At 35.3% G+C, this 24836-nt stretch overlaps 3 protein-coding genes across 5 annotated transcripts in view; 2 read left to right on the top strand and 1 right to left on the bottom strand.

The window, feature by feature from the left end:
• The first annotated feature begins 538 nt into the window (after window positions 1-538).
• On the top strand, window positions 539-4428 carry LOC142348768 (uncharacterized). Of its 2 annotated transcripts, none has more exons than XM_075400263.1 (3): window positions 539-1323; window positions 1784-2049; window positions 2578-2889. In XM_075400263.1, the coding sequence occupies exons 2-3, from the start codon at window positions 1834-1836 to the stop codon at window positions 2785-2787; spliced, it is 426 nt and encodes a 141-aa protein (XP_075256378.1). In that variant the 5' UTR covers window positions 539-1323; window positions 1784-1833; the 3' UTR covers window positions 2788-2889. The 2 variants fall into 2 exon arrangements, with proteins under 2 accessions (XP_075256378.1, XP_075256379.1); XM_075400264.1 differs by lacking the exon at window positions 2578-2889 and adding an exon at window positions 4076-4428 and having other exon boundaries at window positions 577-1323.
• Window positions 4429-8006: 3578 nt separating this feature from the next.
• Window positions 8007-24836, bottom strand: part of LOC142348227 (uncharacterized) — a 57228-nt gene continuing 40398 nt past the window's right edge. For both annotated transcript variants that reach the window (XM_075399508.1, XM_075399509.1), the window contains exons 3-7: window positions 18840-18913; window positions 16248-16412; window positions 12856-13094; window positions 9024-9171; window positions 8007-8225 (exon numbers count right to left, since the gene is read on the bottom strand). In XM_075399508.1, coding sequence (XP_075255623.1) covers window positions 8097-8225; window positions 9024-9171; window positions 12856-13094; window positions 16248-16412; window positions 18840-18913 — 755 coding nt within the window. In that variant the 3' untranslated portion in view covers window positions 8007-8096. The remainder of the gene's footprint in view (window positions 8226-9023; window positions 9172-12855; window positions 13095-16247; window positions 16413-18839; window positions 18914-24836) is intronic.
• LOC142348511 (uncharacterized) overlaps window positions 24673-24836 on the top strand; it is a 23594-nt gene continuing 23430 nt past the window's right edge. The window contains exon 1 of the mRNA XM_075399885.1: window positions 24673-24679. Within this exon, the coding sequence (XP_075256000.1) occupies window positions 24673-24679 (7 nt within the window). The remainder of the gene's footprint in view (window positions 24680-24836) is intronic.

The raw sequence follows: 24836 nt of genomic DNA, 5'->3' as shown, positions 1-24836 counted from the left end.
GTTGAATCTAGTTGGCTTCTAGTTGAATCTAGTTTGTTGACTTCTTTAATTAAACTAGATTAAAGAAGTCAACAAACTAGATTCAACTAGAAGCCAACTAGATTTTATCAATAAAATTAAAAGAACAAACACCAAAACATAACCCTTAGTGTTTAAGCTTTAAACACAAAAACCTAAAAACAATAAATTCTATTTGAAGAAAGCCATCATACAATACGTTAAAAATTTATAGATTACTTCCTTAACAACGCATCAGATAATTATTTTTCCTTCATTTGTAATTTTTCAAACAAGAATTAAACATTTACCACTCAGATATTTTCATAAATAATGCACCACCCCTATAAAATGTTTTAGTTGATCTTCAAAACGCCAAAACAAAAAAAAACTCAATAGCAAACAGATCAAATTTAATCACACATTGTACGTTTTGCGCAGGTATAATGATATTTATATTAAAATCAGGTGTTTTCTGTATTTATTATGCACTTTGAACAGAGCAGACAAACAAAATTTTTTCAGCCTGCTCACAAGCACTCAAATTTTCTACGCAAGCGCATCAAACTTCAGTAAACAACTATAAACAAATTGATTATCCGCGCTCTTTATACCATATACATATAACATACAGTAATTGACTAGAAAAAATTCAATTTACAAAATTGTAATTTTTCAGCACAATACTTTTATATTACTGAATCTTACAAAGCTCATTGCGTTTTACAATAACTTTGATTAAAATATTATATTTTGGATAACAAAAAATTAAGAAGTTGAACGCAAGTTAATAATTTTTCAAACTGTAGCTAAGCAATAGCCGACAGTAAAAAACTTGAGATTAATCTACATAGCTATTCAGATCATACGAGCAAACAAAAACAGTTTGAAAAGCTCTCGATTCAAAGCAATTCTTCGCTCACAAATCAAAGCGTATCATAGAAAAAAAATCAACGTTATTTATTTTTGACTTGAAGCTCAGAGTTTAAACGTCAAATCTAGGGAATTAGTTTACAATAAGCTTTTCAGGATTTAGTTATCCCCTTTCAAATTACTATTTGTAATCCCATTAGTTTTATTTTATTCGGGATTACCAATAAATAAACTACAATACTTGTTCTTGGCTAATCTTGACAAACTACTATTGTTATTGAATTGCTATTTGAATGCGAATTTAACCGTTTATCGTTCGTCCAGGCAAAAGCTATTATTCAAAATACCTTCATATCAAAATAAAATAATAAACTGGAAAGATCATTGGAAACTTTTCGTCGAAAGAAGCAATTTGTCAACTTCTACTATTCTTGAATGTTAAAACAAGAAGGGGTAAATCCAACAAACAAAACCCAGATCGAAATATGGCACTTTCCGTGCAATTATTTTAAACAGTATGAAAATTCGTTAGATGGTGTTTAGATGTTTTTCAGCAGATTTTTTTAAAGATAGTCTGACCCGTTTGTCACACAAGTCTCTTTTTCCAATGACTTATTATATTTCATACATAAATTCGTTGACTTAAATTAAATTAATTGATTGAGAACTTGTAAATGTTTGTTTAACCATCTGGTTATATTCGTTTCGACTTACATGATCGAATCCCTAAAAATAATTTTGCTGTACTTATAAAGACAAATGGGGTGTGTTTCGCTTCCTTAATGCTTTTTAGCCCCCCCCCCCCCGCTCGTCTGCCCAACCACTGTATTGTAATTAAAATACTATACTATAATAACTAAAATATAATATAAGTCAGTAGGTAAAAAAAAATATTTCGACCTGGGCAAAACAGAAGGACAAACAACAAAACAAAAAGACAAACAAACCAATTAGAGATAAACAATGAACACCTCAGTGACTATTGGGCGATTCACGTACATGTGTGACAAGTGTCATTCCTCCCCAAAGACCAAAATCCAGTGGGGACCCTGGAAGATCTGCTGTATCAAGGAAGCCCAGGACAGGAATATCCCTACTACTCCCAGGAGCAGGGCTATGTCTGAGGAGAACTTGGCAACAGCAAACTCAACTGGGGGAAGTTCGGGAAAGGCTACTTTGGTAAGTCGGAAAAGCAAAAATTATGACTACTATTTTTACAAAAATAATTTTAGCAGCTGATATAAAAAAACTGAAATAAACATCAACTCAAAATCTATGAAGAATTGGGTTTTCTTTCCTTGAGGGTCAACTTCCTACACTTAAAAAATTTGGGGCTACTTAAAAGTTACTTGGCAAGCTTGTTTACTCAGTTTACTTGTTTGGTCAAAAAATTTTCAGAAAAATGTGCACGCATTAGTGACATATGTAGATAAAATTAGGAGAAATTAGAGTATACAATTTTTTGCCAACAAAATATTCGATAATACGTTTATCGGAGGTAAACAAACATAGAAGCGAATCGAACATTAAAAAATGTTGACCAATGACAATATCGTTAGCTCTTTTTCAAATCGTCGTTAGCGTGGGGGTCTTGGCAAACAATTCAACGTTAAGAGATCTTTCGACCTGTAATTGATTGACTTCAATTTTCAAATGTCAGTCAGATCAATCGATGCAATAGATCATAGCATTTGTTAACTGTTGTAGGTCATGACCCCCAGACGCTATGACACTTCGAATAAGAGCAAACGACGCAATCTCCTCGGCCCGTTCATGACCAACCAGAAGACCACATGCGGGGCTCTCTGGAATTGGGAAGAGGGGCTGCGTGAACATAGGAAACCTCAATTAGGAATTCCAGCAGCCGATATGTACAAATGGGGCGACAATTATGCCAAAACTGCCAGAGCACCTTAAGCTGGCGTTGAAAATTACTCAAATTTTTAAGTGCTACCTAGAAATAAACAGCTGGAAAAGTCAGATAAGCGAAAATTCAATATCTATATGTATACATTTTTTATATTTAAAAAATATTAAAAAAATTAGTTTGACATGAAAAAGTTTTACTGCACAGATCTTTTCAACACATATAAGACCGCTCAGTAGCGCTGCCTCATTTGAGAATAAGATTCAAAATCGTTTAATGAAGCCGCAATTCAAATCATTATTAATCCCTATAACAATGATTAATCCTCATCACAAGTTCAAGTTCCTAACTATATTAAGATAGGGAGTATAAGCAGATCTACTTAGAAAATTGACCGGGGCTTTATTCGAACCAGTCTATGTGAACGTGGAAGCCCAGTATGCTGCCGACATCAAACACAGCTGGTTCTAAATTCCTCATTAACATATTCTCTCGTGTTCATCAAGGATTCATCTCTTTTGCTACCTTTACTACCCCTCGTCGAGAGCAGATGTTTAACTTGAAAGATTCACACAAAAATTACTATCTTGCAACATCTTGCAAGACGATGGTTATGTAGCAAGATCTTGCAGGACGATGGATATCTTGCAAGATTCTTGCAAGTTCGTTTCGGTCGAGCTCTGCTCTCATTTGTCGCTACAACCGCATTATATTTCATTTTGCGCAAAAATTGTCCGAGATATAGTTATGCGTATTTTTGATTTATGAGATTATTTGAAACAAACAACATTAGATAAAGATATTCTAATAATGAGCAACTTATGTTCAGCCAGAAAGTAAGTCACTAGATTACCGTTCCCATGAGCTCTTCAAACACAAATACAGAACCAAGTTTCTGACAAAGATCTTGAACTCGGCGCTGGCCTATCCTTGGTCGTATTCAGTCCTTTTACCTTGTTTTCATGTTCATTTGTACGTTTCCCATTTTTCGTTTCAGGTTACCTCAAAAACACATGTTACATCACCTACGTTTTACATGACTTTACTTTCATTTGTTGGTTAGCAATCATTAAACATAGCGATTTACCCAAATCAATCAGCAAATATGGCGACTTACATTGATTCAATGAAGAAGTTAATACTGAGCATTGACAGATCGTTCAATTCTGGGTAAGATCTTTCAGTTCTGTCTTTCAAACTAAATTCAAACCTTTAAAAAACGGAACAACTAACTTTGTTTTTTAACATTACTAATTTTATATATAACATTTTAAACTTGTAATATTTAACCACTGGGTTATATTTTCAATTTACTTGTCAAAAAATTCTGTTTTTTAGGACACTCCTCGACGTATCGACACTTCGAAAAAGAGCAAGCGATGCAACCTCCTCGGCCCATTTATGACCAATCAGAAGACGACTTGTGGAGCCATGTGGACTTGGGAAGAGGGACTAACCGAACATAAAAAGCCCGAACTGGGAATCATGTATGCGGATGTTTACAAATGGGGGGAGAACTATGCCAAGACGGCTCGGGTACCGTGAATAAAGTCAATTGATATAGATAATTGATAACAGAATCAGAGATAATTCAGGGCTTTTGAACTGATATATTCTATAGTTTTCCGACGCAGACCACATTAAAGTCATACCAGTTTCCCGCACGACCTTGTTAAAAATGAATAAAATGTACGCTCGAAAGTTCTGTTCGAAACTTCTATTCAAATTTTGTATTAATGTTAAGGGTGAATCGACGAAAACCAAAAAATATCACATTGTTTTGGGGGAAATCTTCGGTTAATCAAAGGTCACATTAAAGTCGAAACGATTAGTTACATTCCATCAATTCCGATTACTCATATCGATAATAAATGGTATCGGACTTTCGGATCTATTCTGTTTCGCCCCCCCCCCCCCAGTGTTTTTATAACCCCCAGTTACAAATTATTTGTTGTTACATAGCACGTTACTATGTAAGGAAAAAGCACGTGCGCCTGGAGTCATAAAAGATTTGTTCTCACTAAGCTGGGGGGGGACAGAATAGATCCTGAATTTCATATGCGGTAAACGAGCTATATAGAAAGGTTGTTGTCTGCAGCGATTTAATTTAGATACTACAATACATGCTATCTGACTAATGATGTTAACGTTGCAATTGGAAGTAATCTGTAATACCAAGTGCTAACTTATCTGCCATTTCAAACAGCCAATTTAAATTTTCAACAAATTTAAGTTCTCAGCAACGCAGATTTTATCGTTCGAACACTCTAAATTCTGACGAGCAAATAAAAAGATCTTATTTGTGTGTCAATTTGAAACATAAGCCGATAAATCGGACAAATTGCTCTCTAATGACAGGCGAGGCAATCAATTCAGAAGGGTGCATAGGGTCAAGAAACTTTTATGATGCAGAAACTTCAGACTACGGAGGGGCTCGAACACCGCGACCTCCAGGACAAGAATCCTCGACAGTTACCACTAACCTACAAGCTCCATGAACGTTAATCTCTAAAAATAGCTTTTATTTTAGCAACCGACAATTTCTGAATGCTCCCAATTGAAATCCCTCAGAAAAACCAAAAACTCAAGCGTGAAAAAGTCATTCAAATATAAAAGTCGAACGAAGGTTCTAGAAAAAAGGGGTCGAGCACTTTATGCTCCCCCAGTTACAGAGCACGTATCATTACATAGTAAATAATAATGTAATATGGCACGTGCGTCTGGGGGGGGGGTGCAAATAATATGCACCCACTAAGCTGGGGGCACAAACGGAAAAGATCCAAATTGTCTTTAAAAAGATTTGGTCAATCGCATACTTAGAGAGTAGAAAAGCGTTGGGCTCTAAGATATCAGCAGAGCCACTCAATGTCCTCTGGACGCTACCTGTTTATCTTGCTGTTGAGGACGAAAAATCCAAAGGGTCAGACGAAAAATCGCATGAAGAAAGACCACAGGACTAATATAGATGCAACAAACGTCGTTAGAGAGCAATTAATCACAGTAATGGGAGATAGAAGGAATCTACAACCTGCAGAAAATTGTCCATTGCTTTTTGTCGTCGTGCTCAAATATGTGCGATTCGAGGCCTGGATACATTGTTGATTGACTGTGTGAACACAGACTGGAATGGTTAATTGGATATCTCAGAGAATTTTTTTGCTTATCTATTTGATGCGGAGCAAATTCTTGAAACTTTTACACTCAATAGAAAGAAAAAATTTCCCAGAGTCTTGCCTTTTTGACTCACTCAAAGAATGGAACGAAGAAAAAAACAACTAGAAATTGCAAAGAGGGAAAGAAAGAAGATATATTTACAGTGGGCCCACAGTTCATAGTGATTTTTAAATTCAACTTCACTTAGATTCTGGAAATGTAATCAAGATCATGAATCTCTTTTAAATCGTATTTTTAGAGTGCGCAAACAGTTAATTAAAAAAATTATGTAAGAGAGCCCCAATAACTAATAGGGAAAGAATTGTATGCAATTGATTTAAGTCAAGCAACAATTTAGATTAAAAAATAGGTAGTGCAAACATTTTAAGGCTATTATTACATATTATTTCAGCATATAATTTTTGGGCAAATGAAAAGCTCCAAAATCGGTTTAAAAATTTCTTCCGGAAAAAGCAAATTTAAACATTTCAAGCAAAGTCCAATCGTGTTGTGCCCAGGTCTGGCAAACATTAAAATAAACCCAACATCAATAATGACCAGAGTGAGAAAAACTATAACAAAAAACTGATACGAGAAAATTTAAATTTCTTTGACAGCCAAGAGAAGACAATTTAAAATAGAAATATGATAGAAAAATTCAAAATAGAAAATTTTGAAAGCCTATGGATATATAAGAGAGAAAATAATCAGCTCACTTAACATATTCGAAATATTTTCGTAGAACAGAACTATAGCCAGAAGTTTTCCCTCATTTCTTGAGGAGACTCGCCAAAAATCGAACCTTTGACTCAACTATCATCTAATAGACCAGCTAAAAAGATAATTTAGATAAATAACCAACTACAAATTAGCCTAAAACAAACGAACTAAATATTAGAAAAATTCAATTAAGTCTTCGTAAAACAAATACAAATGAAAGTGATACTCAGTATTTCAAGCAAATGGAAACATTAAAATGCAGAAAAAGTTCTATGGAGGCACCAACATGCTCCCGAATTTCAAAATTGAAAGAAAAGTAGAAAAACCAGAAAAATGTTTTTATGAACACAACTTATATGAAAAAAGCTGCTTGAAATACACCACGCACGCTAGAGCAAATTTACTCCAACTAAAAAAGCAAACTTTTTCAGCTTGCTAATGAAATGATATGTGAACAAAAACAAAAAATCTGATAATTACCTCGAAAATTAGCTTGAAATACCGCAAAAAACTACCAAAGCGTAATTGATCAGATATAATGGAAGCGCGTTCCTTGTTTAAAAGGGCTGAAGGTGATATAAAACACATAAACCGACTAATGTTGGAAGAATTGCTCTCGAACGACAGGCCGGTAGAAAAAAAATTGCCCCCGCCTGGATTCGAACCAATGACCTCCCGATCAATAAACGGATGCACTACCCACACGGCTATCAGGCCCTTATTCTAGACATTCTGCAAACGATTTTATATCAGCAACAAGCTTTACTTCGGAGTGAGAGCAATAGAGATCACTCAAAAATGAATAACGAAAGCATGGAAAAAGTCACTTGAGAAGTCAAAGAATGTTCTAGAAGAAAAGCGCGAAATGGTCAAGAAAAAAATTTGCATAAAAAGTCCAACACGTTTACAATAATTGTCATGAACTTCGTTTAAGAGCAGTTAAACAAAAATTGGTATAGCAAAGCGAAAAACGCTAGAGTAGGGGACACTAATTGAAATATCAGAGGATTCAAAAACAACAAACAAACCATCAGCTGACACTTCAGAAAAGCCACCAGAACAAAAACTGTCTGCAACAACCAGTCAGAAGTAGGATTAAAAATCACCAAATTGTGTTCAAACCTTAAAGAGCACGCTCTACATGTTAATTTTTCGAAATAACGTTGCCGTAATGCCACAGCTGTATGCCAATTAACCCGTTTTAGTAGTTCGCAAACTAACAGCGACGCAAACAAAAATGGAAGCAAAGCAAAATTGAACAAATTTCTCACTGCACGCAGACATATAGTTCGAGCAAACACTTGCGGTAGGCGTGAGTGTGATGCTACAAAATACTCCTCTCCGAGTCTCAAAAAGCAACTGACATACATTTGAACTGTAAACAAAAAAAAACAAATTAAAATGAACATAAATTCAAAACATCATATTTCAAAAATAAAATCAGTTGATTGCACTGCAACATTTACATAAGAATACATGTTCGGAACTAGTAGCAATCTAGAGCAACATTAACTGCTTCTGATTCGGCCAAAATTTGTTCACAAACATTTATAAACGAGCACCATTTCTGTTCACGTTCATCCACAACTTTCCGCTCCTTCCGACCAATTGCAACCTGAAATCACAACAGACTTCTTGGATCTTTTCCGATTGTACACCCCCACACCCCCATCTTTATAGGCTATTTCAGATTTTAAAAAATGCACAACCAATTACTCAAAGCAGACAAGGTTGAAAATCGGATAACATGGGATCCTTTCTATTTATGCGCCCATTCGCCCCCCCCCCCCCCCCACACACACACACACCATGCGAAAGCTTAGCGGGTACGAATTATTTGCAACCCCAGGTCATTCGTGCCATATCTTTACAATGATTTACTATGTAATGACACGTGCTCTTAAACTTGGGTGGGGAGGGGGGGCATATAGGAAATATATTAGCTGTTATTATAGCACGAGACATTGAGGGTGCAGATAATATGCAGACAACAATTTGCCGAGTCACAAAGATTAGAAAAAATTTCGACTCTGAAGTTGAAGACAAAAAGACTTAAAATGTACCAGCTTTCGAAATTTATTGACCCACTCAAATCAAATTGAAGAATAAAACGAAGAAAAAAAAACGGATCTTCTCAATGCGAACAAAATTTCTGTTCCCAATATGGCGCCAAGAAACAAATGTGCACCTCAGAAAAATAGACAAAAACGCTCTAACTTTTAGCTTTAGGGGTCAATTTATTTTCATATGTTGTGAACAAACAAATAAACATTTTGGGATAACGATCAATTATGAGCAGCAACAAGGTGAAAGATCACAAGGAAACATTAATTACAAAATTATTAATTAGCAAATATTAACCAAAATCACTTTCAATTTTTTCCTTGTTGTATCCCATAATGTATTTTCAAACCTCAATATGTTCCACCAGCGCACTGTCACTGTTTGGGTCTCTCAGGAACTGATCAAGCCAATCAGGAAGAAGAATTGAATGTGTTGATTCGCCACTCTCACTCGGTTGAACAGAACAAAGTTGCGCTGCAAGGGCTTTCGTTTGATAACTGAAACCGATTTATTACTTTTATCACAAATTAACTTCTTCTTTATTACTTTTCTAATACTTTTTACCGAGGTTCGTTTAACATGGTGTCCCGCTTTTTCACCCCTATTCATTTAACCCCCTTTCATTTAACCCCGATTTTAATCTTTCTATAAAATAAGGATTATTAAATTAGCAATATAATCATTTGGCCATGCCTCGCGGGCCATGGCCATGCCTCAGCGGCCCGTGGGACTTGATATGAAACTATCACAACCGAACGTGGAATTAATTTATTCACTTTGGTTAAATACGCCCCCAAGTTATACCAAGAATTAAAGCCAGGGTAAAAGAGTGCCGAAATTATGGAGGTTAACAGCTTAAGGGACACAGTTTAAGATAATGAGAATCATTGTAAACATGAGACAATTGAAAGACCGCATGTTTACACAATTGAGCTTTCAAAGAAAGTAGAACAAAAATCAAAAACAACCGACTAACGTCGGGCGAATTGCTCTCAAACTATGCTTTTTTATTTGACTTCCACGTCCTTGTTTTCGTGAAATTTGCGTGATCTAACGAACGAAAAGCACGACAAAATTGGCGCCAGTTTGATGTCACTTTATATTTTAAAAGTAGACTTGATGAGCTCTAATAATGTCATTTGAAGCTTCTTAGTAAAATAGTTTACCTGATTATGTATCGACCCTTCTAAAGCAGGATGTAACAGAGCACCCGGCAGTTGTTCTCGAGAAATTTGTCCCACATTAGTAGGTATTTAATTGCTCAAACGAAGTTTGTAGCAAGTATATTAGTCCTGTCGGTTTTTTAATGCGATTTTTCGCTTGGCCAATTTTTCGTCTGACGCATTCAATTTTTCGTCCTCAAAAAGGGGATAAACAGGCAGCGCCCAGCGGCAGGCATTAATTGCTCTTAGAGCTTTTCAGCTCACTAGTCTCCAAGTATTTCGATTTACACTTTACACCATAAGTGTAATTCTCCAAACTCTTTTGGAGACTTACACTTATGGTGTGGAGGGCGGTTCTTAGAGTTTGTTCCCCCTTCCGCCACCCTCTCACTTCACCCCCATCGTTTAGGCTGTAAGGGGCTCGTGCAGCCAAATAACTTTCCCAGAGTTGCCCAAACCGCTCCTCTCCCCCCCCCCCACTGTTGCTCCCCCGGTGCACCCCCCACCCTGCTGCACTCACCTCACGCCCCTTAACTTAAGCTAAAGCGCTTTTTTAAACTAAGGCTAGCTTTAGCTTAATTTAAGGGGCGTGAGGTGAGCGCAGCAGGGTGGGGGGGCAACAGTAGGGGGGGGGGAAGCGGTGTGGGCAACGTTGGGAGGGTTTTTGGCTGCACGGGACCCTTACGGCCTGAACGAAGGGGGGTGAAGCGAGAGGGTGGCGGAAGGGGGGGGGGTCAAACGCTAAGAACCGCCCGCCACACCATAAGTGTAAGTCTCCAAAAGAGTTTCTGTAAATCAAAATACTTGGCGACAAGTGAACTGAAAAGCTCTAAGAGCACTTAATGCTCGCTGGGCGCTACCTGTTTATCGCTTTTGAGGACAAAAAGTCAAATGGGTCAGACAATAAATTACATAAAAAAGACCAACAGGAGTAATATAATGGCTACAAACTTCGTTTGATCACTTAAATATCTACAAATGTCGAACAAATTTTTCGAGAACAACTACCGGGTGCTCTATTACATCGTGCTTTTCGTTCGTTAGATCACGCAAATTTCACGAAAACAAGGACTTGGAAGTCAGATAACAACGGTCAAGCAAAAATTCGAATGCCGTAGTATAAAAATTGCTTCACAGTTTGCTCTGGAAAAACCAATGAACAAATCAAAATTTTCAAAATTATTCAAGCTTTGTAATGTTCAATGCTTTGCTTTAGACGAAAAAAATTGCTTTCAGTGCAGTTTCACAACTAACCGCAACTTGTCGAAACAAATTCAAACATGTTTCTTCCGAGACATATTTAACTTCTTGGAGTACATGCTTATCTTCCAAAAATTTTAAAACTAAGTAGTTTCCTTTATGACCTTGCATCATAACAAAAGGCAAACTTGGGAAAAATAATCTGACCTATTGACCCTAAACGTTATACCTTTCTCTAAACGTTAGATTTCTACTGAATATATTTATCAATTTTCAATTCTCATGGAACTATATAGCATTTTGACTGATATCAAAGACGATTACAATTAGTTCCACAAAGAATATCAAACGCGTTAACTGTAGAACTAATTGAGTTGAGGCAGTTAGTTGTTTCACTTAGACGGCAAAATCACTCTTTTAAAAAAGAAACAAGTTAAATCAGAATTTTATATAAACATGAGAACATTAGACTCCATCACGCAAATATGATGTTGATAACCCCGAAGTTACCAGAAACAATAGCAGAAGCCATGCATGAACGTACTATAATTGATATTGGGTTATTCTATCCAAATTTTCTGGTGAGAGGTCAAAATTGAGGAGGATATTCCATAGTTTTCTGGCTCTGTGATTCAAAACACTGGTACATCTGGTCGTTGCCCCACTTGCAATTAGCAATCCCCTAGCTCCTAAGCTAGTCCAGTAATTAGTTTGCCCATTGTCGAACAAAACATTGTCACGCAAAAAAATCAGACAAGTAATAGAGAGTGAGCACTGTTTTCAAACATAATTTCTCCTATCGGGTCATTTTTTGACCGCAAAACTACCCAGTAAACTCTTGTTTTGTTCGCATAAAATTTAGTTCGATTTTTTTTCAGCACATTATTGTTTAGTGGACTATAGGATGCAGTTTAAAAAAAATAAGTCAATTGGCTCTGATCAGTATCTTTCATTTGCCTGATCATTCAACATTTTATTTTGGGACAGAGAAAGTGTGCTCTCTAAAATTCAGTTTTTCGTCACTCGTCACTCCTATAAATTTGGATGTAGCGGTATTTTTAAACTCTTTCTTACCTAAACAATTTTTCTAGTTCCTATTATTTGGGGTGAAAAATTATTGTTTATTGGGATTCGGCAGTAATTTTTTACCCATAATCTAGTCCTCCAATTCTTTACTGAGTTAACATTTTGTTTTTACATTTCTTTTATCTTCTGCAAAAAGATATGTTTCACACAGTTCGATAATTTCGGGCAAGTCATTAATATAAATGATGAACAACAGAGGCCTTAGAACGGACCCTTGTGTACTCCACAAATGACCTGTTCGTTTCCAGACCTGATACGCCAAACTTGTGCACAATGTTCACGGCCAAGAAGAACAAACTTGAAACATAAACCGACAAATGTCGGAAGAATTGCTCTCGCACGACAGGCGGGTGGAAAATCATCTGACCACTCCGGGATTCGAACCATTGACCTCCCAATCCCTCACCAGAAGCACTGTCCACTCTCCTATCAGTCCCTTCTTATTGCTATGCGCCAATCGTTTTTATTTTAGCAACAAGCTTTACTTCGGAGTGAGAACAATAGAGATCACTCAAAAATGAAGAACGAAAGCGTGAAAAAGTAACTTGAGAAGTCAAAGAATGTTCTAGAAGAAAAGCGCAAAAACGTTCAGGCAAAAAAATTGCAAAAAAGACCGTCACGTATACAATAAATGCTATGAACTTTGTTCAAGAACAATTAATAATACTAACTATTTCCTCGGATTGCATACCTTCAAGTTTTTGTAAAAGTAATTGAAACTTTTAGAATTACCTGCAGAGGTCGGATTCAAATGAACGCTTATAAAACTCCGGCATCACAAATCTCTTCAACTCGTCTTGAAATTCATTCACAGTTGTGAGAACAGCTGCGTGAATAACGTCGTCACAGAAAGAAGAACAGTGGTTGAAGAAAGATTTGATTTGCTCGTCAGTTAAAATTTGAAGTAGAGAATCCTTGCACATATTTGAAAGAATTTTGCAAACAGACGCCAAAACGTATACATTTGAGTCCTACAATTTTCCGCCGATCGAGGATTTTTCTTGAAAATGATTATTATCAGTATCTTATTATTGTCATCAAAACTTTGCTTTCGTCTGTTACGTGCAGTTTGTGTAGCTTTTGCTTTCCAGGTATCAGAAAAAGACCGGTAGATATTTTTACAGCTTTTATCATGGTATTTGAAATGTCCAGTTCCTATTCTCAGTACGTTTTGCAATCACCCCCACCCCAACTCTGCACTTTTTGGAAATGATACCTTCTTTACGTCTTATATCTTGCTAATTTACAAAAGCTATTTAATATTCCTCCGTTGAGGCCCTAATTAGAAGTAAAAAATTTACAATAGCATTTATTTGGCCTCGATGAAAAAATGTAAGCGTAGAACTAGAGCTATATATACTCCCATGAACTTATTGAAACCATCTCTCGCTAATTGCGAACTACGTTGTTTTTAAAATATTAACGAAACACACATATTGCACGATTTAAAATGTCGCAAGCTTTTCAAATCACGCATTATGCATAAGGAAATATGGCATTGCTGACTTTCGTCATTTTATAACATTCTCAACGTCTTTCAGCTTATCCACACATCAGTCCTTTCTGTCTTTTCTGAAGCCAAACATCCCATCGAATGGAACTTCTACGAGTAAAGATGTTTGTTTACTCTAGATATCATTAAAACATTTGAATAAGAGAATGAAAAATTGTTTATCTAGACTACAAGTAGAGTGAGGTATGACAAGCTGTGTCTTTGTGTCTTCGTATAAGTGAGACGTATTAATCAAAGTTTCAATCAGTCGGTTTATATATCATAATGTTCCCGCAACCAAAGCTTAAAGCTTAAAGGTTGTGACAACAGACTCGATGTCGAACTGCTTCAAACCAAAACTCGGAAGTTATCCGAACTCGTTCTTGACTTTCTTCACCCCTCATTTCGGGTTGGGTGTCACCTAGCAGAGCAGCGTAAAACTTAGCGTGTTTTGTATTCCCTAATTCCTTAGTGAGGGCATCTGCAATCATGAGGACAGTCTGCAATTATTTCAATTCTAGCTCTCTCCTTTCTGCAAGCTCCCTTATGAAATGAAGTTTAAGAGCAAAGTGTTCGGTTTTTCCAAAGTGAGTGGACTGTTTGCTCAGCGCTATGCATGCCTGATTATCAATGAAAATCTCAATAGGTTTTTGTATCTCAATAGCTAGGTCCTGCAGCAGATCTTTAAAGTGAATGGCTTCCTTTGTCGCCTCTAATAAGGAATTCATTTCGGCAACTGCCGTTGCTGTAGCAACACAAATTCGAACTTTTGTTGACCAACTGGCATCAGCTGAGCAACTATTTAGCTTGAAGCGATATCCTGAAGAGCTTCTACTATGATCTAGGTTTTCTGTCCATTCAGCATCTGAGAGGAACTATAATTTTCTCAACTCCCCTCCTAAAAACCAAATTCTTTGACTTGGAACTTTTGAGGTATAACATAACTCTTTCCTGCTTTCGAGTGCTTCTCACCTAAAGAAATTGAAAAATTTGCTGTAAAAGCTATGTCCGGTCTACACGTGCAACCTAATATTTTAAGTCATCCACTAAATTTCTAGTCACAGTTCTTCATGCGCCCTTGCTCTTCGCTCCCTTCTTCATGGCATTCTTCTCTGGGAAACTTTAACTCTGTTAGGTGTATGCATAGGATTGCAATTTTCTAGTCCAAATCTTTAGCAGCTTCTCAATGTTATGAACTTGGTTGATTTGAATGCATTCTTCTTTTTTCACTATCTTCAGTCCAAGAAACCAACAAAGATAGCTACAATCGCTTACTTTAAACTCCTCAGCCAGCTCACACTCAATCCAAGAAGAAATTTTTTTTTGAATTTCGCAGAATAGTATACAATCAACCCACAAACAAATTGCGCCTTGAATTTCTCTCGCAGTTCGTAATGAACAAACAATTATCATGAACCAAAGACTGAAACCTTTAGCGTCTAAAAATTTCCAAAACGTAAGAAAACAATTTCTTCCTGTCTGCTTAAGACCGTAAAGACTTATCTTCATCAAGTAAACGAGTTTTCCCTTTGCTCAAAACCTTCAGTTTGTTTCACGTAAATTTCCTTTGCTATAGGTGCATTAAGATATGCCTTTTTTATATCCATTTGTCTTAACTTGGACCCGAACTGAAACCCACAATTAAACGAATTGTTGATAGCCTAGTATTTGATGAGTACGTCTCATAAAAATCCTTTCACTAAACCTGACTGTAACCTTTGGCCACGATCCTCACCTCATATCTACTTATTTCTCCTATCGTCATATCAAACATCAAAATGCCAGCTACTTCCCAATATTTTTGCCCCATTGTTTTCAACTAGTTCCCAAACTTCATTTTCTCTCAGCGAGTTATATTCGTCCTCCACCTCTTTTCTCAAATTTTAGTTTTCGATGGCCTCTTTTAGAATTTTAGGGAGGTTCTGCTTGACTATTTTGCTTATGAAAGCTATTTCACTCATTTCATCGTTCACAATTTTCTAAATTTGCCTTCTCATTAGCCCCGAAGTAATAGTTGCTCTCATCGTGAGATGTACTAATCAAATTTTTAATTGTCGGCAATACTTCATACAAATCAGTCAGTTTATAAAGCATTATGTTCCCGTCATCATAGCTTAGAGGTTGTGACATCAAATTCGAACTTCTTCCAATTAAAAATCGTAAGTTATTCTTGCCTTCCTTCAAGGTACAAAAAATTGTTTATAAGGTACTTAACTGCTAACAAATAATAACTAACATGATTATGTAAATAGGATGTTTACAAACGTTGTTAGGAAGATTGTACATTCCTACAATATACGGGAACTCCCCTTTCAATGACTTTCCTTGCGTATATCGCACATTGGTAGTCAAGTAATTGATTATATGACTTGTCAGCTTGTGCAGCAACATAATGCAATTTAATGAATCCAATTCTTTGAATTCAAATTCTTTGACTAAGTCAATGAGTGCAATTGCTGTATGCTAACTTTTGTCGATGTTTTCTCCGATTATTTCAGTGAAGTAAACGAATCATTTTCAACACAAAAGTTATCAAATTAAACCCAAAATTTTTTTGATTAAACACAAAAAACCTGAACTGAGTAGGTACGAAAAGTAGTTAGTCGAAGTATTTAAGAACACAATCCTCGACCTGCATGAGAGTTGACACGAGTTCCGGAATGTCAGCTGCTACTTCGTAATGCCTCACATCAAATTCTTCTTTATGAGTGATAAGTAACAGATGAAGGAAACCTACAAAACTTATAATGACACTGCATACATTGTCACGCATGTCCCAATGAACGCTCTCACATGACTACCGCAGAGCAATGATGGTTATTCGCTGTAAATGAACTTGACTATATTGTAAACAATTGGTTACTGTTTTTATGAATGGGATTCAAGTTTCGTTTTGTTGAAGTGTTCTTTACATGTTAGAGAGATGGCAGATTGTCAGACAAAAGCCACGAGACAGACTGGTGCCGCACTAAAATTCAAAAATCTGATTTAGAATTGTATTTTATCAAATACTAGGAGACTGCATTCAGCTATTAATACCATAGTGCAAATTTTTCTTAATGAAGTGAGTGACACCATTGACCTGAAAAGTCACTGTTATCTCAAAACAAAAATATATAACCTGAGCGGAAGATTATAGCCAGAAACGAATCGAAGATACGAATAAAGTCAAATCTGATGCAGAAAATAAAAAACTATTTGAAAATAAACTTATTCTCATCTCGTACGAAATCAATGAAATCAAAAAGGTATTAATGAAGAAAAATAGGTTCATTAAACAAACTCTGCTAAATAATAAAATAGTATTAGAGCGTATGTGGCGTAAGAACTGTAAAAACCATAAACCATAGCAAAAACCATAAACCATACCAAAAAAGATCAAAACATTCTCAAACAACGTTTTTCTACCTTAAGTAGTACAACTTTGTGTCCTGAATTGAACTTAAATTACAGACTAAATATCACCTTTCTGAGTCAAGTAAGTCACTGTCATTTTTGTCTGGGGCATAAACAAACATAACCTATTAAAAAAAAGCACGCGGAAAACAACGGTATTCACTCAAAGCTAGGGGGTCTAAGCAGGTGAATTGACCAGTACTTGATTCGAACCAGCATCTCCTATTTGCAAGCCTAGTGTATTAACCATTACACCAACTGGCCTGAAACTATCGAACTTGAACATCTTTTATAACCCATTCTCATGTCCTTTCTTGCTCCTCCAGCCTTCCCTTCTCTAGCCAAGTATGCGTTGAATAAGTAGAGCTTCTCTTCAAGCTATGCCAAGTTCATCTTAGGCACAATTTAGATAAGTTTGCTCTCGCTCAACCTTCTAATACAGGTCAAGCGCGTAAACAAACAACCTGGTAAAAATAAAACCAAAAACACGCGGAAAACTCGAAGTTGACTGAAAAAACAATAAAAAATCAAAAGCAAAAACGATACTTTTTGTAATTCTCAGAAGTAGGAAGACCAAAACAATCATTCTGAAAATCTCTGAAAAGTCTTTTGTGCAGACAGAAAAAAACTAAAAAAAGAAGCAAAAAAGATCTCAAGATTTTCAAAAGTCACCTCTAATCATCTAATGCCCGACGCAAGTTCTCCAAAATAACAAAAGTAACTTTTTAGTTTGGTATTTAACTTACTAAATCAAGAACGAAAAACAAAAACTAACAAAAAAATTCCGGAAGACAAACAAATCATTAAAAAACGATAGGGATCAGTAAAAATCAAAAACAGAAAACCTCTAACTGCTGAAATTGAACAATAGTACTGTTTAAATATTCGGAGATAACAAAAGTTAAAAAGAAACATAAAAGAAGAAAACAGGCAATTATTTATCTCAAATTAATTAACCAAATCCAAAAGCTCGTCAAAATTTTCACAGCTAATTGCAATAAAAAAACGGCCGGTAAAGTGTAAAAACTGGAAGGATAACAAAACTGTTTTAAATTGTCGAAAAAGCGAAGAGATAATAGAAATAGCCCGCAAGTACATCTTATAGTCCAAAAATATCAAAACGGTCAAAATTGCTCCCAAAGGATTAATACTTACAAAGTAGTGTGAGAAAGAAAAAAAAGAATTTCACTCACTTCACAAAGTTTCTATGATCGTTCGCAGTTTCGATGAACAAAGTTTATCGCTATGCAGATTGACCTTAACACTCGTTTTCGTGAAGGACTGTCGTTTGCATACTGTTTCACTCTCAAACGCTTAAAAAACCAATATCATCATCCCCTCTCTTCCAGGCTAGAAAAAAACAAAAAGAGACCAATAATATCATCTTCATCGAGACACGGCTATTATGAAATAGACGGAGGCTTTAGATATTTTCCCACTCGAGAAACCAAAGAGGAATATAGGAAGTACAGTTTTGAAATAGTTGAAAAATTACTGTTTTGATAATCTAATTTCGAAGCACTTTAAGAAGGTTTATTTTGTCTAAAAGATTTATGTTTTCACAAAGTCTGAGTTCAGCACTAATTTTTTTTCCCTGAAGTATCTTTTTCAATCAAGCAAAAAAGTCAGTAGAGCCCTTATAGCGATACTTTTTTCCTTATTGGAAGAAAGCAATTTTGTCCAATTTAGCTCAGGCAACATTAAAAAACTATATTTTTTTAAACACAACATGAAATTGGTAACCAAAGCGAATATACATTTTTTCTAAAACTCATAAATTGCGTCAATAGCGACCGATTTTCTTATTTGCACTGATAACCATCATTGCCTTCTTGACGCAATCTTTCAAGGATGCCTTTGTTGTGTTGCATCCCAATGGGTTCTTTTCCAGTCGAAGTAGATCTAAAATGCAAAAAATTTAGGTTCAATCTACCAATGACAGTACAAATGTTATGACTAAAGTTTTTAGTCAATAGCGAGTAAACTTACAATTTCAGCAACAACAGAGCGACAACTTTTTGAAGAATTTGATTTTTTATTGCTTCTGAAACTTGTTTTTTTTAAAGTTCTAGTTACTTAGCCTCAAATGATAATCTATTCACTACGTACTGAAAAAACTGATGATGGCATCAAGACATTTATACTAAGCATTAAAAGTAAGTTAGCTCCCCCAAAGTTTTGCAAAGTGAGACTTTGACGTGGTATTACACCAACTTGTTCTCCCATTTCCGAAATAACTTTTACACCATTGTTCAATGCAAAGCCCGTCAAAGTGGAACAAACGCAAAAAATATCACAACTTGAGAAAGATGCAGCTTGTCCTTTTGAAATTGGTATATATAGTAAGTTAGGGTTACGTTTTATGTCAAAGATTTGCCACGTTTATCACTAGTTTGTAAAAGATTTGCCAAAATTTGAGATTTTTTTTTTGACAAAACAATAATATTTTACTTCTATAAAAATAAATGGCGCTGACAAAATTTTGATGTTATTAAAAAGGTTATTAAAATTATTATTAAACTCTTATGACTCAAGAGCACACTGGACTTCATTCAAACTTAAATAGCACTACTTCATATAACTACGTGAACGTCTGTGCATTCATTACTGTCCGTGGCTATGTACATACTGGCACACATTTGAGGCGACTAAATTTTCTCGAATTGTTGAATCCGGTTTCTATTCTTAGTATACGGAGGTGAACGGATTTCGCTTAAAATTTGATTTTTCCTCCTTTGAGTGTATATTACCATGTAAACGAAATGAGAAAGTTGCCCGCATGCATTATGTCAGAGATATCCCCGCATAATGGGGATTAAGGCAAACAAGTGGTAATTGAAAGGTTTTAAAGTTTCAGCGAGTAAAAATGAGGTGCACTTTTTTTCAATCACATTCTTTCAACCCCCTATAAAGCAATCTTATGTTTTTAACATCTATATCAATTGACCTCGCAATAACTTAACAACTGATTGTTTCTCCCCGATTTTTCGGTTCCTATAAATGAAAAAAATGAGGTCTAAAGCAATTCTAATTAGTTCCATTGATAGAAAACCAAAAATCGTGTTGAAATGACTGAGGTAATGTTTACACCTGTCATTTCACTTTGCATTTAATCCTACTAAATTAAGGCCTAAATACATCTAAGCACTCATTTACTGACGGCAAAATTAAAACCATTATCTAATTATTTATCTAACCTAGCCCGTGATAGGGCCAATAAACGTAATTGACAAATATAACTTTAGAACATTTGTTGTACGGCATTTTGCAATCAGCATGCTAATGGCCGACTTTGTTTAACTACTCTTTCCAAAAATTTAGGTAGTAGAGGGCCATGAATTTTAAACCAAAACAATTAATGAATCGGATTGCTCCAAAAATTAATTCTAAAACTGCCGCGCTTCGGCAATTACAAGAGATGGCTAATCAATTCAATTAAACATAGAACACAACTACAGTACTTCTACGGGAAAGCTGACCTATCGAAAAGTCATTAAACAGATCAAAGACTAGATTGAGATTAAACGCCCACAGCAGCTGTATCCGCAATGGTACCAGATTGCGAAATGTGGAAACTACCAAATTAATATAAACATTATATTATTGAGTATAATTAACCAAATTAAAATATCAAAAAATATAGAGTAAAATTATAATTAAAACGAGTTAACAAAATTAATAAACAAAACAGCATTCAAGAAGGGAGATTAAAGCATTGTCAACCTATGAACCGGCAATTTGATATACCAAATATGTTCAAAGATTTCAATAGCGGAACAGATGAACAATAAGACCTTAATTTTTGGTGAACGATAAATGAAATAAGTTTCTAAATTTGATTCCTATGGACGGACCGTTTAGCTCAAATTTACACCTTTCATTTATTTTCTCGACCTTGAACCTGCTTTTTTGTATGCTATTTTTCAAACAAAACAAACAGACATAGGGACAAAAACTTAGCAATCAATGCCACATTGAAAGACTGATCAAATGCAAGTGGATTTTGTATTTGTCCTAGTTATTGCCTGTCAATAACATCATCCAGGCATAATAATATGTCAGCCATTTCCACCTTAAGCAAACACTTGTCCGGATAGTTAGAGAATTAAGAAAAAAGAAACCGACGAACTAGCAATTTCTTCTGAACTTATAGTTCCAAAAAAAACTAAGGCAACCGATGAACAGCAAGTAGATAACTTTCTTATTGCAGAAATTGAAGATATTTGATTAAATTTAATAAAAAAATATCAACCGTCTTCAAACTCCCCCCAAAAAGTAATCAAAGACAAGCAGTCATAGATCGTATGACATTGCTCTTGAATGTTGGCACTATTAAATACAAACCTTGGTGAGCTGAGCGCAGCAAGAAATACAGAAGCTTTTGGCCATTTGACACTGACGTTGACAAATTGCAAAATTGAAAATCTTGAAGTCTTTGGCAGAACAAAATCCTCTAAGAAGGAAAAATATCAGATCATAAAAGCAAGGGTTCAAATCGTAAGTAGGGTGAAATGCACCAAGTTGACTTCATTTCTCCAAAGCTTTTGCCAGTCTGCCAAAATTGTTTACTTGAATTGATTTTCTTTCCTTTTGCACTTATTTAAGATTAGAATTATTGAAGTGGCACCCTCATTGTGTCCTCGCGGGTAAGAATTTTACCAGCATAGCTGCTATGGGCAAAAATACCAAACTTGATCTCCGTGAGTTTTCTTAAAAACAAAGGTTTTAATTTTGTTTTATTTTGCTTAATTATGCTTGCTTTGAAATTAAATTTGAAGTTCTGGTTGGATCGTTGAACTTGAAAAGTGAAATCTTGACCATCTTCTAGGCTGGGAAAACATTTTGATTTTTTCAATTCAGATGAAAAAAATCAATTTTGATAATGTTTATTGCTCCTGTATTTGAAGACAAATGTTATTTGCTCATATATATGAAGTTCATATAAGAAAGAATCGAGTTTTTGATAAACATCACTACATGTCCCTTTTTGGAGAATTATATTAAAATATTTATTTTTTTCTGGAGGAGAAAAATCGATTTCAAAGAAGAATGACTGCATCATCCATTTGCCAAACCACGGTACTGAATAATTGGACAAAAACTAGTTCCAAGTATTGAACTAAAATACTTTAGCAATTTTTACAAAATGCCTTATTTTCGAAACGATAACACATTGTTTATTAAGACGGTTTTTGATATAGCCGATGTGTGCTTGAGAGGCTAGTCTTAGAGTTCACAAAACTCCCAGGTTACAATTAGATTCCATTTGCATCTACTCTTCATTGAGATAAGAGCTCATGTTTTAACCACCAGATTTCATTCTTTTGAATGGTTTTGGGTCAATTCAGAACAAGTTTTTTTTTTTACTTTAGGCAGTTATTGATTCATTCTAAATCAAGGCTCATACTTTCAAAACTCAAACCCAAAAGCTTCAATGTTCGTATCATCAGCAAATAGAATAATTTGTACGTCTGTAACTTTTGCGCAGTCATTAACATATATAACAAAAAATGGCCCTAGGATCAAGCCTTAAAGAACCCCGAAGTTCACATTTGGACAATCAGAAGCTCCATTCAACTCTGCTCGTTGTTGCCTGTTACTAAGATAACATCTGAACCAACATTAAGTCATACTTCGCACACCATAAGGCTTTTTTTTCCAAGATTTGGTGATTGATCATCTCGAAAGCCTTCCTATGAAATCCAGCAGAAAATGAATTACTGCAGTATTTTGTTGATTAAAACAAGTGTTCTCAGTCAATGGCACCATTGCATCAATAGTACTACATTTGTTTCAAACTAAATTGGTTACGATATAACAGTTTAAAATGCTCAAATTAATAATAGATTCGATTGTACATAACTCCTTCGAAAATCTTGCTCCACACGTTTTTCAGCGAAATCGGACTGACGGTTGTTTCATCCAACTTGGATTCTATGTGTAGAGGAAAGACCATAGCTTTAGATAACTCACCAGGGAAAACGACTTTTTCAAAAGAAAGATTTATAATTTTAGATCAGTATTCAGAACATAGTTCTCCACTGGCTTCGACAAGAATGTCAGTTATCATCAGACGAGGAAGAGTTATTGTCAATTTTTTGCATTACAATTAGAACCTCTTCTTTTGTTGTTCTGTATAAAAACATTGAAAATTCTTTGCGCTCAGAATTTTCCAAAAATCAAGTTGCCACTAAGTTTGTTAGTAAGGTCTGAAAAAAAATGATTGAAGCAATAGGCAACGTCTCTTTTGTTTGGATTTTCATTACTTTGATATAATGTAAATACTGGAAAGTTTTTATTATTCATACTTTTCTATTGCAGCTCATTTAGAAATTTGTAAACCTGTCTCGAATTACCAATGCAATCTTTGAACTTGGAATCTTTCATTTCATTTTTGAATTTATCTCTATAAATTTGAAAGCTTTACAGTTTTGATTCACTTTTATTCAATTTCCAAAAATCATTGAATGTTTCTCTTGTTAATCAGGAGGTACATTTTTGTAGTTTTCTGTTATATCGGGCCATAATAGGTTTCAGTTCACTTCGTGAGGGTAGCCTGTTGGCAATGGCTATATTAATTGGCTCAACATTAACTTTTATTCGTTTCCTAGCAGCATTTAAACGTTAGCAGTCTGTTCATAGCGTTGTCTTTGACCATTTTCAACAATTTTTTCTAGCAATTTCTTGAAATTTGTCCCAAATTCTAGCAATTGTTTTGAAGAGCCTTGGAAAATTTGACTCTCCCTTCTCAAAATCATTTTTAACGTTGTGTTTATATTGCAATTGCTTCCCCTTTTCGTCAAAAGGATAATTATTAATTGCTCGCACTTCTTTTGTATTTGTTTCCATTATTTTCAGCAACAGTTGGTTCAAAGGTTTTTGGAAAATTAAAATTACAATTACAATAGCTTTTGTGTCAATATCACATTACTTTCTGGTAAGAAAAATCACTTTCCTTTAAAAGAACGAAAGAGAAGTCAGTGTTCTAAAATTCAGTTACAAATTGAAGCTTTAGTTCAGCTTCAGCTGCTAGAAGTTTGGATTAAGAACACTCGCAGCTACCCCAAGATATGGAAAAATCTCAAAAGCAGCCAGTGTATTTCAAATCAACGATAAATATCACTTGCCGGATCTCGCACGATTTCGTGCGAAAGTCTTTTATTATATCAATAGCTAGCTCAAACTGAAATCAGGTCAAGCGCTAAAAACATTAACAATATTATTAAATCTTGAAATTTATAAAATGCGAGGGGAAAAGTAAACAGCTTGAAGAGTTTATCCTAGGGATTGAACTCTTTGGATTGAACTCAAGAGATTAGGCAAATTGTCAGTTGGCAGTAACCCGGACCCTAGTGTCATAGACTTTCAGTACTGATTCATTAGATTCCCATAGTAGTTTCTTAAGTCAGTACTGAATCATAGTAACCTAAGGGTAGGGTTACCTTGCATTATGTTCAGACAAAACGCAGAATCAAACTTTTTTATGAGTTTTGTCTGTTTAGTATGATTTTCCGTTTTCATACTGTTCATAGAAAATTCAGAAAAAAAATTGAAAATTTCGAAAACCATTTTGAATTTTTGGGCGACACCAATTTTGAGCATGAAAATAGCATTATAGCATTTATAGATTTTTAAACTTAAATACTATATTAAATAACAATATGGCAGGTACGTCTGGGGGGGGGGGGGGTGTGCTGTCGACGAGCGAATACGGGGGGGGGGGGTGTCGAGCGAATGCGAATAATAATAATAGGTGGCGAATTAAATAATAATAATAATAGGTAGCGGATTAATAGGTAGCGAATTAAAGGAGAGCGAATACTGG

The sequence above is a fragment of the Convolutriloba macropyga genome, chromosome 10 (genome assembly GCF_964194025.1).
Source record: "Convolutriloba macropyga chromosome 10, txConMacr16.3, whole genome shotgun sequence".
In the NCBI taxonomy this organism is placed as follows: domain Eukaryota; kingdom Metazoa; phylum Xenacoelomorpha; order Acoela; family Convolutidae; genus Convolutriloba; species Convolutriloba macropyga.
Note: the sequence above shows the minus strand (reverse complement) of the source record. Positions and strands in the feature narration are given on the sequence as shown.

Coding starts and splice junctions, on each gene's coding strand:
- LOC142348768 (XM_075400263.1), top strand. CDS start 1,834: ATGAACACCTCAGTGACTATTGGGCGATTCACGTACATGTGTGACAAG. Junction 2,050..2,577: donor GTTCGGGAAAGGCTACTTTG/GTAAGTCGGAAA, acceptor TAACTGTTGTAG/GTCATGACCCCCAGACGCTA.